Source organism: Hermetia illucens, chromosome 2, assembly GCF_905115235.1.
Source record: "Hermetia illucens chromosome 2, iHerIll2.2.curated.20191125, whole genome shotgun sequence".
NCBI lineage: Eukaryota > Metazoa > Arthropoda > Insecta > Diptera > Stratiomyidae > Hermetia > Hermetia illucens.
In genome coordinates this window covers 107442640-107461261 of record NC_051850.1, presented here as the reverse complement: position 1 = coordinate 107461261, position 18622 = coordinate 107442640, and the positions used below count along the sequence as shown (strand labels likewise).

The window sequence follows — 18622 nt, the reverse complement described above, 5'->3', positions numbered from 1 at the left end:
CAAGTGGAATTTTCCTCATTGCCTTGGAGCAATGGATGGTAAACATGTTTTAATACGAAAGCCTCCAAGAAGTGGTTCATATTACTTTAACTACAAACACACGTTCAGTATTGTTCTAATGGCCATTGTTAACGCAGATTATCAATTTGTAATGATAGACGTAGGCGCCAATGGGTGTGTATCTGATGGTGGAGTATTTGCAAATACAATATTTTACAAGAAACTGTCACAAAATCTGCTTTTTTTTGCCTAAAAAAGATAATCTACCATTAAGTCACATTAATGCACCGTATGTATTCGTCGCCGATGATGCTTTTCCACTAATGGAAAATATTATTAAACCGTTCAGTATGAGAAATCTAAGCAAAGAAGAGACTTTTTACAATTACCGAGTATCACGAGCTCGTCGAGTGGTGGAAAATGTGTTTGGAATAGATCCCTGGAATTTCCTCAAGGACGAAATACTAACACACAGCTAAAGAAGCAAGACTGAAATTTTTTAGCTATTTTAATAACGCTGGAGCCGTTCCATGGCAAGAAAATGCAATTAATAAACGTTATGAATTAACATAATAAAAAAACTAAGACATCCTTTATTCACTATTTTTCAGCCAACTTATCATAGGCAGCAACTTTCAAATTTCTGTTTTTGTAAACGTCACTTTTGATTTTCCATATATCAGGAAAATCTCTGTATATTGCGATGAACTCCTTCCAAAATTCGCGATTTTGGATCGTCGTCACGGTCATGACACTTCGAAAGTTCTCCACCAAATGAAAATATTGCGCAACGAAGCTCAACTTCCCCATACACAGCACAACGCGTTGCGCAAATATTTACGTTGCGCAGAAGATTTCAAACATGATTGAAATTCGCCAAACAATTGCGCAACCCATCAAACACCCTGCCTGCGTTGCGCAATTTGTTTGATAATGTATGGGCCCTATTAAGGGAACTCCAATACCCATTGGCCAATAAAGGGTTAAAGTCTTTGCGGAACTTAACCCTTGGGTTTATATGAAAGCAGGAAAAAATTTGTTGCGATTTACGTAGTTCCGATTTACGTCGCATATTTCGAGAACCTAATAAGCGGTAGATACGAGGACTGCCCACACTATTTCATTCTGTAGTTAACTCGTTTCCATTGCTAAAAATTTGTTCAAAAATTTTCAACGATTTGCACCCAAAAAACTAGTGGAAATCAAAAACCAACAGACGAAATAATTCAATAGATGATTCCTAGGGAATTGTATCGAAAAGTTAAAGAAGAATTCGCAAGAACGACGCAAAATGAGATTAACGCCGCAAAGTAAATATTCGGGTATGCAAAATGGGGCGAGGCATGTAAGGTATATTTTCGAGGAAGAAAATCCGCTCAACCGCCTAATCTCACTCAAATATTAAGGACAACAACCACAATACGTAGGTTTTTGTACAGCATAAGCCGTTTCTATCCTAGGCAAGATCCTTCAGTATCGGTTCTAGTCTTCAATATCGAATGCACCAACGTAATAAAATATTTTCGGAGTAGCACGCGAATGCCGCGAAAAGTCAAATTGGAAAATTTCAGCCGCGGGACGTCACCGCTCATTGTTTTGTTTCGGATGAGGTTATCTGCATTCGGTATGAGTCTGACTTTATTTTCTCTTCTGTTGAAAAGCACCCGAGGTTCTGATGGCGGCATCCGTTCCAGTGGGCGACTGGCTTCAGGTGAGTAGGTCCTTCCCGGCACGTGCAAGCGGCGAATTGCCTAAACCAAACAAGTAAACACGGAAAGTTCCGCAAGTGGAACCGGCAAAGCTTGCAGCGCTCTCCCCTCGCGCCTCCCGACCAAATACTATGTTATGAATGGAATTTAACTGTTTCTGTAGGACTGATAAGGACCTCAATATGCCACCCAACTAACCATCCCGTTTCCCCGTACGGAACTAACCATGCCAGCTGTCATCCCACTGCGCTTCGAAGTGACAGCAGCCGCGGCAGCTATGCGGTGGTCAGACGACATTTGTGTCACTGTGCGACTGGAAGTCGAAGTGGGTCTTGTCACAGAGTCAGCGGAATCGCGAACGTCTGCTCCCCATTAGCCGTGCGCCAATCGAAGCAATCGCATCCAGAGCGACTCAAACCGCAGTCGAAATTGTTTTCTACATTTACGGCGAATTTTCTGAATCGTGAGCAACGAATTTCCCGAAAAGATTGTGCATTATCAGTGCTGCGTGAAGGTGCCGTTATCGCGAGTGTTTCCCGTCACTACGTTGTGCCCGCGGCGACCACGTCGAGGAAAACTGTCACGTTATCGCCGATAAAAGCTGCTTTCAGTGGCGAATCGAGTGCAGGATTATTTGCCAGTCATAGTCGAGGGATCTTCTCGGAAAGTGGAACGTCAGTGCAACCTGCGGAAGACACAAGGGGAACCGTGAGAAAGGATTCAGCGGCAACAGACACCATGGGCAAATGTTCGGAATTTTCACGCCTGCCTACCAACGTTCGGCCGAGGCATTACTGCCTGCAGCTGCGTCCCAACTTGGAGGCATTCACTTTTGAAGGATCGAGCGTGATTAAGATTCAGGTAAGACTCGCGGCAAGGACTTGGCCATGTGTCAGTTTGCACCCTTGAACCCTGTGTGCTTTGGATTGTCTGAGTTTAAAAGTGGATTCGAGGAAGTTAGAGGACTTGTCTACGCGCACCCAAATGCAACAAAGTAATTAATTGGTCCTCAATAGGATGAGGAACCAAAAATTATGTCAGATTTCAGTACGTCCATATGTTTCCATCCCCCCATCAATTTCTACGTCAACGACCTTTGAAAGAGAAATGTTTGCGTTGGCAAAAAAGAAACAAAACGAGCGAAAACTCCCAGCCATTATTAAACAAACAACGGAAGCTAAATTGTATCGCTCTTGAAAATGATAATGGAAATGTTTCAGTGGCAGAAGACTTGGCAACTTCTAAAAACTGCCTTCGTTGGCTCGCCGGTTCAGGGTACGTGCCATCTCACACCTGAGATACCACTCCACTTTCCTGCTCGTTTAAATACGGTAAAAAGTAGCTGAAACGTAACCTACGAACTGCCGCGCGATCTTGTAACTACCGCGTCCCATTAAGCAGTCTCGATCTTGATTGACTGCGGATACCTCACTCACAAATTAAGCCTAATTGCATGCCATGAAAAACACCTCGTCTGCGGCTACTTTCCACCAATCGCACTTTTCCTCTGCTGGCATCCCATCATTATAAAATGTGTGCGGTTTATAATCACATTGGCACCATCGCCCACTTCTCCACTGCGAGCTGCTCCCCTCATTCGTAGGCAATACACGTTCGCTAGCCGCGCTCCCCCCTAGGCCCGAACGATTTGTCAAGCCGTAAACAGTCGAAAAACTCTCACTTTCACGGTGTTCCGTTATTTCGTCCAAGCATTTGCATTTAGTTAAACGCTTTGTGAGCATACACACACTCCGACGCCGGCATTCAGGTGGGCACAGTAGAGGGTAGAAGTATTGATATAATTGCAATTTCGGAGTTTATTGGCAGATCGATTGGATGAGTAGAAGGTGATGCAGATTTGTAAGGGAAAAGTTGAAAATATCTTTTTTTCTTTGTAAGCAAATTTATCCTTGTATTGGGTATTGTCCAATTTACACTAGTTGAAGAAGGGCCCTGAAAACGAAGGAAATCCTATTGTAACGCTGCTTCTCCTTTTACTCTAGAATGGTGAGCTCCTATATAAAAAATATATAATTACGATTACAAGGTTTTTATTAACTTTTCAATTACATGTGGAGGAAGTTTGCTTCTGAAAGTGAGTTGAGATAGGTAAGTGATTTATGTAATGTTACAAAGGTGATATCAGCTTACAGTGGGATACTATCTCCGAAATTTAGTTTACTTGGGGGAGTCGCAGCTCCGAGCACTCAGGTCATTGTTAGGTCCATTGTACTATCCACTTAAATTGCCTATTCAATGGCTTCCCGCATACGGTGTTCGCGGTTTAGCGAATGTGAGAACATTGTGTGCAGATTCTTCATAGAAGAAAACCTTGCCAAGGTGTCTTCGTCTGAGATTTGAGGATGCCAGGCAGCTGCATAAAAAGTGCAGGGCCGTCTTCTCCTCCTCCTCACATTGGCTGCACACAGCCGAAACTACTACTCCAATGTTTTCCATATGCTAGTTTAAGGAGCAGTGTCCCGTTAGAAAGTCCTAATAGGGTTTTCATGTCCCACTTCTTAAGGCCCTAGGCTCTTTCACACGCCTGCCGGCAAGAATCCAAATTTCTCCACTCGGCTGCGTGAATCCTTGCAATTTCACTCTTCAGAGTAGATTTGACAGTAGATGGTCGGATTCCAAGACCTGGTTCTGGCTCCACCATTGTGGATCCAGACCCTCGGCGAGCCAGTCTGTCAGCCTCCTCATTACCGACGATGCTAGAGTGCTCCGGCACCTATATCAGGAATGCTTCGTTCAGTCGGCCAAATTTCAGCAGCACCTGATGACAACTCCACACCAACTAGCTTGATATGCCGTTGCCATTTAGTGCTGATAATGCCGCCCGATTCTCGGAACAGATTCGAATGTTGCGACACCTCCACTTTCGTCTGCTGCCAATGAAATGCCATATATCTCCGCCTGGAATATGGTCGTCATTTTTCCGTCTTCTCTTCCAGTGATTACGACAGTGTATGTGTTTTCAAAGACGAATCTGGAAACCATATGATCGATTGGCATCAGGGCTACCGGATGTTTTTCAAGGAATTTCCAGATAGACGCATGACCGTGTGATTGGCCTCCTTTCCACGCCCCAATGTTGTCGCGCTTATATGCGTCGTTGGCTGCTTTCCATTTCACCTCCAAATGAATGGGGGGTCAATTTAGGATAGCTTCAAGTGTCGCAGTCGGCGTAGTACTCATTGCTTTAGTAATAATTAGGCAACCAAGTCTCTGAATCTGCGTTAGCAGCTTCCTGCTGTTAGCAAAGTTCAGTCTTGGCCACCATAGCATGCATACATCAAAATGGGTTTTATTATGGATGTATACGTCTAGTTTATCCATTCGGGTGAAAGTCCCCAGGTGTTACCTGTCGAATTCCTACAGCACCAGAGCAATCTGTAGGATTTCTGATATTGTTCCTGGATATGATGCTTCCACGTTAACTTGGAGTCGAAAGGTACTCCTGCTAATGTGGGTACACAAATTGCCGCGAATACAACATAATTGAAGGCACCTTCGATGTCCATGAATGCGACTAAGGCGTATACTTTTTCGAACATCGCCTTTTCAATTTTTGCCGTAAGTTTATGGAGTGCTGTCTTCGTGGATTTGCCTTTCTGTTAGGCGTGTTGCCTATGGTGAAGTGGCCACTTAGGAATGTGTGTATCTTTTATGAACCGATCTACTAGTCTTTCTAGTTCTTTTAGCAGAAAGGACGTTAGACTGATATGTCGAAAGCTTTTTGCGTAGGTGGATTTTCCTGGTTTGGGAGTGGAATCCGATCCAAACATTACAACATCACCTAACATTACCGCATTACAAAAGTGATATTGTAATATGATATCACATTTCAAAACATTATCGCTCCTCGTAGTACAGTACCGAATATCGGGCTTGCTTTAGTCTGGCTTTGGGTTAGACTTTTGGACTGGCTTTGGGCTAGAAAATGATTTCGGGCGAATGTGAATATGGGGATGTAGATTCTTGGCTTTAAGTAATCGATTTGTAAAGCTATTGATTGGAATGAATGTCGGCTGATTAATGTGTATATGGCGTTGGTCTACATAATATTTGCTAGTATAAGCGGCCGAGGCGGCTATCGAGTACTAATGCCTACCATCAGTTGCGAATCTGTTCTCTCGGCTGGCTTGATGTGAAAAGATGATTTCAATTTCGTGTGTTTTAGAAGTTTTAATTATGCCAGCAAAGATACCTTCTAAGTGAAGTAATACTCGTTCGCAAAAATGGTGATTCTCTGTTGTTTGTTTGTGAAAATATGGCACTATCTATTATCTCATATCCTTATTGGATCTTTTCTTTTTTTCTTCTCTTGCTTGAAAGGTTCATTCATTCTTCATTGATACCTAATTGGCGGTGTCGTATACTTTGCTTTATGAAAGTAATAAATGCAATAAATGCACACTACCAACTCGACACCTTGCAGTGAACAGAGAATTGCAACCGTTTGACTTTTTCGGCTTAGTCCTCCCATTCTCTCGCCTTAGAGAGCCTTCAAGTCAGGGATTTTCTACAACTAAAGAGAGGGGACGAGGAGAATTGCTAGTTTGAAGAATCCCCTGCAACCCAGTCCCTGCATCGGTCGAGCTCAATTTTCTTCGGTTATGTGAGATTTTTACTCACTAAAACCGCTTTCTTCTTCACATACCACGCGAGACTGTCATTTCGCAATGTAATAACGGTGCAGGATAAGTTACAAACTGCAGCTCGTATTGGTGCTTATCATCTTCCCCCACAGTTCAACCTGTTTTAGAGGCTAGCATGTAGTCCACAATATTCTCGTGTGACAATTGCACCCCAGCGACAATTTCGACCTTCGCCCTGTGTACGGCGAACCTTGGACAGTTAAAAACAACGTGTTCAAAATCCTGAATCATATCACATGTCGGGCAATGTGGAGAGTTGTCATGCCCAAAGCGGTAGAAATATGCGCCACACCCTCCGTGTTCGCTTAGGAATTGGATTAGTTTGTAGCTGGCTAAACGACGCAAGATCTGGCAAGTTGCTGTACGTCGTTATTTTAGTGAATCGTCCCATCTCTTTTGTCACGCCAACATTGCCTCAGTTCGTGCCAATTTAGATGTAGGATTCGCCGATTGGTGAGAACGTGTGGTGTGTGCATCCCTTTACATACAACGGGTGGCATCATTTTGCACTGGGTTTGAGGGGGGCCAAATGAAAGAGCTCATATAGTACTTTCCGAAACTGTATTTTTGGTATTGGGTGAGGGGAGTGAGTGTGTTTAAATCTATACAACCGAAAAATCTGAAAAAAAGTCATTGTTTATGTCAAATATTTGAAAGAGTGAAACTGCTGCAGCCTACGGCGCAATGTACTGTGACTATGTAGGTTCTATGTACCGAACACCAAAAGGGCTGAGATTCAAAACTAAAACAAAGGTGATGACGCCGTTTGGATTGTCGAAATGAATCTAATTCTTTATTTGAATAATTTACTTTTATATACGATTTGTCCAGCTTAAAGAATATGTTGTGATAATCATGTTATTCAGACCGATGAATGATTTTTCCCCTCAACGCGTGTTATGGTATTTTCTTAAGCGCATTCCTCAGGAATGCTTTCTTTGCAGCGATTCCGATTACGAGGAATTAAACATATCGGAAACACGAAGGTTGATTAACTAACTGACAAAGCAGAACTATATGTTAAAGTCAAAGCCGTAAGCTTGTCTGCAAAAGCTGGCAAAAGGCAATCTAAAATGTATGATTTCTTCACGTTCTAATCTTTGCGATTAACTTTCCTCATTATTATATCCATTTCCCCTGATTTCTTCTTCGCATTACCTAGTTATTACTTCTCTGAATATTCCTCGCTCTTGCCTTTTTTCAGCTCTGCCTAGGATATCTTCGCAAATACAGGGTACGGCAGCATAACTTCCTTTTTTAAAATGCGCGCCACTCAGTTAGTTGATATCATAGCGGAGCGCTAGTGGTCTCGTTCAAGAGGGGATACTGTAAAGTTTTGTCCCGACACGGTTCAGTCGCCATCATGCGTTGGAATAGTGAGGAGCGTGCCTTTGCCGTTGAGGTTTACTTTTCAAGCGGATGTTCGGTTATTGCAACACAGCGTGCATTTCGGAATCGCTTTAATTTAGCCCCGTTGGTTCCCGTCCCAGACCGCAAATCAATTGTTACATGGGTCACTACATTCAGACAAACTGCAAGTGTGACAAAAGGAAGAACTGGAGTCCCTCGGCCCGTTAGATCACCTGAGAACATTGAAGCAGTGAGAGCGTCAATGTTGCGATGGCCACGGCGTTCTGCGCGCAAACACGCATCTGCCCTTGGACTATCCGATCGTTCTGTGAGAAGAATTCTTCGTGATGATCTTCATTTTCATCCCTATAAGATGGCAATAGTGCAGGAACTTTCAGAACGTGACTTCAATTCTCGGATGAACGCGTGTGAGCTTCTTGATGTCGTTCCCGAGGGTGTTATTGTTTTTTTTAGCGATGAACCCCATTTTCATTTGTGTGGGTCGGTTAACAAACAAAACATGCGCTACTGGGCTGACACCAACCCTCGAGAATTGCATCAAAAGCTTTTGCATTCACCCAAAGTCACAGTGTGGTGTGCAATTTCCTCAGCTGGAATTATTGGTCCCTGGTTTTTTGAGGAAAATTAGGTTACAGTGACAGTGAATTCGGACCGGTATGTAAACATGCTACAGAATTTTTTTTTCCCACGGCTAGAAAATTTGGATTTGAGGGACACTTGGTTCCAACAAGACGATGCAACAGCACACACTTCAAGAGCATCGATGGCTGTTTTGAGGGAACACTTTCCAGAGCGCCTTATCTCAATTAGAGGCGATTTGGAATGGCCGGCACGCTCTCCCGATCTGTCCCCTTGTGATTTTTTTCTATGGGGTTTTTTGAAATCCTGTGTTTATGTGAACCGTCCAAGAACCCTATAAGATTTGAAGACCAACATCCAACAAGAAATTGCCAACATAACACCTGCTATGCTAACAAGAGTCATGGCAAACACCGGAAATCGGTTTACGCAATGTATGGAGAATGGGCGACGTCACCTAACAAATTTGATCTTCAAAACAATGTAAATAAAAACTTTAGACATGTACCTACATTATAAAAAAATAAATAAATATTTTCTGATGCATATAATAGTTTTTATTAAGTTTTGAAAAAAGGAAGTTATGCTGCCGCACCCTGTATATTGTTCGAGCGCACAGTTTCAGTTCTTTCTCGATAATGATATGTCAGTGGCAGAGGAACTCTTCAGACGCTGCCTTACCTCTGCTGTAGGAGCAGCGAGACCGAAAGCGGTTACAAATATTATTTGCTCCATTTTCATGCATTCACTTTATTTGATAGTAAAGTTTAAAATGCAAAATTATCCATTAAAATCGATTTTGTCCCTTTTAAAGTAATCCCCATCGACTGTACTGCATTTATGCCAGTGCTTGATCAAATTCTCGGTAAGAGCCAGCTTCAAATTCTACATTACCTTTTTTTCGCCTGCTGAAATCTGTTCCTTGTGGTTTTTTGACTTGCTGTTGGTTTAGAAAGTGTTGTTGTGGAATGGGGTCTTCAGCCGAAGATGGTCTTCTTCTGTGGTGACCGGTGCTGACCATAGAGTACAATAGAATCAAGGTTAACATGATTGAAAGAACCGCGTGTGCTGGTGCTGTTGGAGCTCTCAATTCTACCGACGCCTCTTGGACCTCCATATTAAATACAATGATATCTAAGATGATGACTTCAGATACGAAAGCTTGGCTCTCCTATTATAAAGCCCGATCGCGAAAGCGTTTGAGGCAACGTGTAGACGATTATGCGGTTTGTACGGAGCACTGGTTCATCGGGGACCATGCCGTGAGACTTGACACTTCGCATTGTTGCGAAGTTGTGGAAGGGGGGGGACATTTTTAGGTACTTCCTTTGCGATTGCCCAACCGTTGCTAGAATCAGGCTGCGAACACATGCTAAATAATTCTTTATAGATGTCAAAGAGATCTCTGGTTGCAGGGTGCTAAGTACTACATGATGCCTTTGAAGATCTGGCTCGGCTGGATTTTTCTCTTCATGGTCTTAGGAGTTTTTGGCATCAAAAAGGCGTACCATCGCACCAATTGGGCTGCTTGGAGCGGCGACTGATATCTACTTATCCTGAAACAAATCGCAAGAAATTAAATTAGGTGAATTCGATGGTTATTGGATAGTATGTTTGTTGTTTCATTAAAAGTTCGCGACTAATGATGATATTACGGAACGGTGCAAAATATACAAGCGGCTTGTGGACAATTTTTTTCGTTTTTGTCAAATTGCTTCTGCGAATGTTTATAACGCCCAAATAACACCTTTTTCACTGATGCACAACACCGCTTTAATCGACGAAAACCGTCGTCTTTTTTTCCGATTGACTTATTTGTAATACACCATTTACTCGCCTGATGTCAGGATTGCGTCTCATACTTATGAATCAACTCCTTCTCTCCACTAATGATTCATATTAGGTCGAAGTCAGTCCAGGGGTTTTTATTTAACGCAAAATTTGATACTAGTCGTTGCAAATTCAATCATATTTTTCAAATTGCAATCGAAATTTTTAAAACTGCAAAAATCGACAACATGCACACAGACAGGTGTGCTTAACACAGCGTAATTTTCACACATATTGGAAACTTGGAGGTATTGTAAGTAATATTTTATCTAACAGAAAACATAATTTAGAATGGGTCATTGAGATGTCAAAACACGATATTATAGCGTGGATTTTGCACTTCTCCTGTCCAGAACTGTGATTAATCAGCCCATTTGAGCTGACGTCTGTTGGGTTGCTTCACGCGTAGAAGGGATATTTCCTGGTTAGCTCCCGGCTCACTACTCTCCGAATGGAGTGGAGCACTAGTGTTGAGGCCTGAGGTGAAACAGGAGCATTGAGCATTGAGGATAGTGTGTTCCATTGCATGATATAGCCCGCAATGGAGGTCTCGCGTTTTCTTGAGGCATGACTTCTCCACTACCGCTTCCGTTCTTTAATCAACACGTCGACAGTCATTTTATTTGTTGTTGAGTTAGGCCGGACGGAATGACACAACACATGAGTTGATGAAAGTTTGGAGCTTTTGAGTAAGAGTGGTTGTTACTTTTATGTCTTCGTTTTTTATGGTTGATTGATTCAGTTAGGTTTGGTCGCACAATAAATTCTAAAAATTTGGTGGATTTAAGGTACGTAGTTTTAGTAAAAGACGAGCCACACCCTGCCTAAGATGGAGCGATGGCGTAGGCCAGGACGCCAGACAGCTTTTAGGGATATCGAATTGGTGGACCTCGGCGCAAAACCGGGATGTCTGAAGTTCCTTATTAAGGCAGGCCTAGACAGGATACCGGTTGTTGCGTCGTTGATGATGATGATGAGTTTTAGTAAAAAAATCCTATTCACCCTGAAAAACGATTTTTATTTAAAAAAAATTCTTTTTTTTAAATATCTCAAAAAATAAAAAGGTAGTAAAAAGTACTAAAGTGCAAAAATGTGGCCCTTTTCTCGCTAAAAGATAAAGTTAGCAGCTTTTCGCTGCCTTTTTTATTTTTTGAGATATTTACAAAAATTGTTATTTTTTTAAGGTTTTGTGTAAACACAAAACCTTATTAAAATCGGTTTACCGTCTGTCTGTCTGTCTGTCTGTCTGTCTGTCTGTCTGTCTGTCTGTTTGTCTGTCTGTCTGTCTGTCTGTCTTTTTTTTTTTAAACCACCTCCTTCTCATTCCACTCTCCCCACGGAACTCCTATCAAGTATTGCATCGCGGGGCTGGATCAGCTTTTAACTGCGGCTCATTATGGTTCTCTCCCTTCCTTGTTTTCGTCGTAGTTCTTCCTGCCTAAGCTGTTGGTGAATAGCTTGCAGTTCCCTTACAACCTGGTTCCAGGCATCCGTTGACTCCAGCATAAACTCCACAATGTTTTCGGGTGTTAAACGCCTGTCTGCGACCGCTTCCATTCTTGCTCGGTGCGCGGTGAACCTGGGGCAATCAAATATGACATGCTCAGCATTCTCAGCCACGTTACCACATCTTGGGCAGCATGGTGATTCGTCGTGACCAAATCGATGTAAATAGGCACGATAACCTTCATGTCCACTCAAGAATTGTGTTAACTCGTGGCTTAATTCCCCATGGTTTCGTTCAAACCATCTCCGAATATCCGGAATGATGCGGTATGTCCAACGACCAGTTTGGGACTCGTCCCATCGCTGTTGCCACCGTTCGATAGATTCCCACCGTGCCAGCTGCCGTCGAAATGCGCTAGACTCTCCAGCTGCATACGTTTTGTCGTAGAGTCGCCGACTTTCCTTCGCCAAGATGTCTATGGGGAGCATCCCTGCTAGTACATATGCCGCTTCTCCTGATGTTGTCCGATATGCACTGCATACCCGGAGTGCACTTAATCGATATGCCATTCCCAATTTTCGGCAGTTCACTTTGTTATTCAGAGCAGTTGCCCAAACTGGAGCTGCGTAGAGTAGCACGGAGCTGACTACCCTGGAGAGCAGAAGACGTCGACTTTGTCTTGGCACACCAATGTTCGGTAGTATCCTCGAGATCGTTGTAGCGATGGAAGACGCTTTAGTTGCGGCCTGTCTGCCTGTCTGTCTGTCTGTCTGTCTGTCTGTCTGTCTGTCCGTCACACGCATTTTTCTCGGAGACGGTTATAGCGATTGACACCAAATTTGGTAGAAAGGTGGGAACTGTGAACGCTCACACATACAGTGAGTTACATCCTTTTACGTTGAATTTAAGGGGGGGTCCCCATACATGCAAAAGGGGAGTGTAAAATTTTTTTTCATCAAATATAGTCATGTGGGATATCAAATTAAAGGTCTCGATTAGTACTTTTCAAAGCCGATCTTAGTTTTGACATTCGTTGGAAGGGTGGGGAGTGCGGGGGGTTGAAAGTGATCATTTCTTTAAGGGGGCCATTCTCAGAAACTACCAAACCGAAAAATCTGAAAAAAATCAGGAGGCTGCCACTATATGGTGCCTTGGCTTCGAAATACCTTTCATACCGATATCTGTTTAAAGAAAGTTAATAATAGTATTTTACTATATTTTTTTGTAATTGGCTGGAAACCCCCCTTAAATTCATCCTAGCGGTATGAAATTCTGCAGTGATGTAGGCTATAATATAGAGTATGATCATACCAAGTTTGATGGAAATCGCACTATTACTAACAAATTTATAATACATCGAAGTTGTTGCTTCTTTGAAAATTGAAGACTATCAATGTCAATATCACCCGAAAGTGGACATATGCTTATATTACGTGCTACGTACTAAGAAATACACAAAACCTTTCGTACCTGAAGCGTCCAACTTCCGGTTTCCCGACTTGTTTTTTTTTGAAAAAGCAAACATTTTTTTGGGGAAATCACATTTTTCTGAAACTGCGCACTAAATCCATCAAATTTTCAGAGCTTATTGCGAGGGCTTAAATACAGCAGATTCTCGGGGCTTACTTTCAATTTATATGAGAAAACCAGATTTTGATTTTATTGATTTTTATATAAAAAATTCAAATTTTGCGACCATTATTTTTTATCCCACTGACTTCTATCATCCTTCATTTTAATGGCAAGAAGCAGTTTCTTCATATATGGGATTTTAATATTTCACTCGAATGGCAATTATTCTCGCTAATTATGACGTCAGCATTCTATTTGCATGGCTTAAAATGTAGTAAAGTTGCTCTTGATTGATAAGTTTGAACTGCTATAACTTTGATCCTCATAGCGGGAATGAAACTTGGCAGTATTATGCGCGAAGCTGACCTCTATGCTACTGCAATATGCCCCTAGGATGAACCTAAGAGGGAGGAATTTCCGGTCTCCGGATCTCCCTGAAATTTTTGAGACTTTAAGGTTGGGTAGTTCCATGTTTTGATCCCTGTTTGTAAAACTACTAATTGAGATCTTTCATTTGGTACCCCAAACGTGAACATTAGGTGAAAAAAATACCTCCCTCCGCCTGTATGGGGAGCCTCCCTTTAAACTCCACCTTAATTTATGCCACTCACTGTATGCGTGGGATTTCATAGTTCCCACATGTCGACCAAATTTCGTTTGATTCAGTATAGCTGTTTTGAAGAAAAGTGCGTGTGACGGACGGTAAACCGATTTTAATAAGGTTTTATTTCATACAAGACCTTAAAAAAGTTCCGATGGGCTGAAAAAAAGAGAAATTGAGACTTCTGAAATGTTGCTTGCTAGATAAAAAAGAAAAGATTTTAATAAGAGAAAAAACTAATTCGTCTCCATAACTGAAAGTGAAATAAGAAATTCCGAAATATATATTATGGGGTGTGGGTATTGTGCATTACAAACTGCTGAAATTACCCAGCATTGAAGGCTCAATAGCACCTAAGTACTTTTCCTCAATTTCAGTGCCTTTTTAGTTAAATAGGTACTTTCATTATGGGCGGAAACGAAGTTAATATTTGACAATATCATGTTTTGTGAACGACAAAACGACCGAAAAGTTGAATTGATAACGTTACGGTGTCTGTATTGATTTTATGCAATAGGCCAAGATTCCCGTAAAATCGCAAAAACAAAGTAGTGGCTTTCGTGAATGTAGTCCACAATATCATAAAATGTATAAATAACCCACTGAGTTGGACGTAAAGTGGTGCGACCTCCTGCGGAAGCTGGTAGTTCGAAAAAACGGGACGCCATTCGCAATTCACAGAAAAGTACCTTCCAGAAGGTCACTATATTGGGGGAAGATATCGCGTCATCCAAGAGTGGAAAGGTTCACTTTAGAGCAGAGTATTAGCGGGGTAGCAAAGTTTCATAGTCGCCCGGCCAGAACAAATCTGTTATCTCCGAAAATAACTGGGAAGACAGTCTGCCTTCGTGAAAGGGCGCGGTATAAAAATGCTAGTTTGTGGTTTGGAAAAAGTAAATACAACCTGTTTAATAATAATAATCGTTGGCACAACAATCCATATTGGATCAGGGCCTTGAAGTGTGTTAGAGCACTTCATTCAAGATCTTAACGGTACACTACAGAACACTGTAGGAGGCAATGTGGTCAGCATTACGCTCGCCCGAGATTATTACCCTGATTTGACTCAGGTACTCATTCACAGCTGAGTCGACTGGTATCCGACGTCAAATCACAATACAAACCCCACTGCCGCCAGCGAGATTTGAACCGCGACCTTCGGTACGACAACCTTGTGCACTAACCACTCAGCTATCCGGACACAACCTGTGTGGGTTTAATAAAAAGTATACTTTAATGTGGTGTGGTTCAATGGAATGTTCAATTCGTTCATTTTTCTTGTTGTGCCAATACTTTTGTTGCACTGGGTTATGTTCATTTCCTTCGCCTTCCTTGTGTGGTATGTATTAAGGGAGAATGAACTTTTTAGTGTCTTCATTGTATCGTCTCATGCGTGTTTAGATGTACGATCTCCAACCTCCTCTACTAGAAAAATCGCAGTGTTCCAACAATATTATTAGTCACATTACGCGTTGACTTCGGTCATGGTATCGCTCATAGATTTCGTCGTTATGTAGGTTATGAAATCGTCCATCCTCATGTAGGGGGCCAAAAATTCTTCGGTGGATTCTTCTCTCGAAGTCGGTCAAGAGTTCGCAATTTTTTTGGTAAGAACCCAGGCCTCCGAGGAATACATAAGGACTGGGAAGATCACAGTCTTGTACATTTCTTTGAGAATTCAACATTACTCGGACTTTTTTTGCGGCTGGGGCTAAATATATTGGGTTGGGGAGAAAGAAATGTCGTATTTTGTCAATAGATGGCGACACTTAACATATCTGTGTTGTACTTATCGCATCGGGTCATACTATACGGGGATTTGAAGACGGGAATCAGTGCTGCAAGTATCTCTTTGACAGTGTTATGATCGTAGGTTTCAGTCTCAAGTTATAGCGCGCCAAAATGGAGTCCACCAAGCAAAAAATTCGTCATATTTTACGTTTTTACTACCTGAGAGATAAAAATGCAACGAAGGCGGCCGAAAAAAATTGTGAAATTTATGGGCCCGATACTCTAACGATTCGCACAGCACAGCGTTGGTTCGATCGATTTCGTTCTGGTGAAGTGGATGTCGAAAATACACCCCGTACTGGTAGGCCAATCGTCGTAGAAACCGATAAAATCGTCGAAATCATCCAAGTAGATCGGCATGTAAGCATTTGCTCGATTGGCCAGGAACTGGGTATAGACCATAAAACCGTTTGGAACCATTTGCAGAAGATTGAATTCCAAAAAAAGCTGCATGTTTGCGTGCCACACGAGTTGCCGCAAAAAAAAAATTTTTTGCACCGAATCAACGCCTTCGATGCAGTGCTGAAACGGAACGAATTCTACCCATTTTTGAAGCGGGTGGTGACTGCTGATGAAAAGTGGATCACGTACGGCAACCTCAAGTGGAAAAGTTCGTGGTCAGATTGATAGCCAGGAAGGTTTTGCTGTTTATTTGGTGGGAATCATCATTATGAGCTGCTCAACTATGGCTAGACAATCAATTTGATCCTCTACTGTGAACAACTCGACAGTTTGAAGCAGGCGATTGACCAGAAGTGGCCCGAATTGGTCAATAGGAATGGCGTTGTGTTCCACCAGGACAACGCTCGGCCTCACACATCTTTGATGACCCGCCAGAAGCTATGGGAGCTCGGATGGGATGTCCTATCGCACCCACCGCATAGTCCGGACCTGGCACCAAGTGATTACCATCTCTTCCGGTCCATGCAAAACGCTCTTGGTGTTACTAAATTGGCCTCAAAAAAGACCTGCGAAAACTGGCTGTCTGAGTTTTTTGCAAATAAAGAAGGGGGGTTTTATATAGGGGGGATAATGAAGTTGCCTTCTAAATGGCAACGAGTTTGCGAACAAAACGGCGCATATTTTACTTAAATCGGATAAATCTAAATATGTTAAATAAAGCGTCAAATTTCGATCACAAATACGACATTTCTTTTTCCCCAACCCAATATTTGTGGCCGTATCAACGCTCTTCAGGTGGTTATGAAGATCATTTGTTGATGCTTCGTCTCCAGGACATCTGTTAGCTGCGGTTATTGCGGCGTTGAAATATGGCCATCTATTGCACCTGTTCACCGATTCAGAGAAAGGAAGAGAATATGGTATCCCGACTAAATTGATAAAGTTGAGTAGGCTGATCCCTACCAATATGCAAAAGCCAGAAAAAGTAACAGAGTCACATTTTAAAATGTCCACCATCAACAATGGTCTAAGACAAGACGATGCCCTACCATGTATGCTTTTTAATCTGATCTTGGAAAAGGGATCCCTAATCCTAACGCAAATAGGAGAAGCCCTATCTTCTTCTAGTTCACCTAACTACTAGCCTATGACGACGATATTGACATAATGAAAATAAAAACCTGAAATATACAAATTGCATTCATCCAGATCGAACAGGCAGAGATCTTGGGCTGCACATAAACACAATAAGGCAAGACGAAGTATATGGTGGCAAAGGTAGCGCCAGAAACGAAAGGAACAATAACATAGAATAGCATTGGTCAACGTATCACTATGGAAAGCTCTTACTGTACAAGACCATCTTGCCAATCTTCATGTATTCTTCGGCAAGTTGGTTTCTTAGCAAGAAAGAGTGCAAACTCTCAGCCACGTTCAAGACAAAAATCATCTGAAGGATTTTTGCCCCCCTACAGGAGAATGGGCGGTTCGGTAGCCTATATAATGAAAATGATAGGCGATGTCGTCCGTCTGGTAAAATCTGCCTCAATTAATTGCAGAGGTGGGTCACCTAATCCGTATAGGTGACGATGATCCAGCTCCAAACGTCTATAAAGATGAATCGACAGGGATGCAAAACTTTACTTCCTATCCGACTATCAGCAATATTAACCGCACTTCAAATCTTTTTAGATAGATGAGCCCTTTCTCTACTTGAATTTCAACTTTAAGAATGACGTGATTTCGTTTAATATATTTTAATAAATTGTCCTTAAATTATCCAATGTTTACTAAAATTTATTACATCGACTGGGTAGGCATTTGACCCACTGTCTGCCCGTTAACTGCCACTTTACATTGCAACCGTTACACATGTGCCAGGTGTGTATAAGTTAAGAGGGTTCGAGCTTGTTGGCTTTGTCTTCATCTTAATATTTTACTTTGCAGTTCTTTGTTGCGTTCATAATTTCCAACTCACAAGTTTTTGATATGTTCCGAATCGTACGTCCGCTGCATATCGAGGAAACTATGACTTACAAAAAACGTTTCGGAGCCATTATTGTTGGTCGGCTTTCTGATAGTCAAGTACGCTGGAGGCTATTATTCAATCAACAAATTTTAAATTGTACGACTACACGGTAAATGTTAGTTGGTAAAACTTACGCAACAACTTTATTGTATGAAATGTTCGTTTTCGTCGTTTTTACAATGAAAATGGAAAGTGATTTGCATGCATACGAGACTCCGGCAACCATTCGTGGCGGCAATTGTGCTTCAAAGTATGGCTAACCTGCGAATAATAAACAATTGTACAATTAAATTTATTTTATTTTATGCATGCGGTGGGCTGTTGATTTATCTCACGTTTCGGCTGGAGCGTTAATTGAAGCCAGAATTAGGAGTGTAAGATATAGAAATTATTTATGGTTGACACAATGGGGTACATGCTTAGGCAGTTTTGAGGCTGAGTTTTGATTACATGCATGTTGTGTGTAGGACTCTATCCTATCCGAACTATAAATCGGCAACCATCAATGCTGTGGATATAAGTAATTCATGAGGTTTCATATTGCACTGTAACTGACAATGTTGCATTGCTCAAAGGTGTGGACTATTGGGGCAAATATTTGCATTCTTAAGTAGCGAGTATGAAACT

At 42.0% G+C, this 18622-nt stretch overlaps 1 protein-coding gene across 1 annotated transcript in view; it reads left to right on the top strand.

Moving 5' to 3' along the window:
• The first annotated feature begins 1574 nt into the window (after positions 1 to 1574).
• The window catches only part of LOC119647828 (puromycin-sensitive aminopeptidase), a 41565-nt gene continuing 24517 nt past the window's right edge, over positions 1575 to 18622 (top strand). The window contains exons 1-2 of the mRNA XM_038049068.1: positions 1575 to 1711; positions 1873 to 2570. Coding sequence (XP_037904996.1) covers positions 1606 to 1711; positions 1873 to 2570 — 804 coding nt within the window. The 5' untranslated portion in view covers positions 1575 to 1605. The remainder of the gene's footprint in view (positions 1712 to 1872; positions 2571 to 18622) is intronic.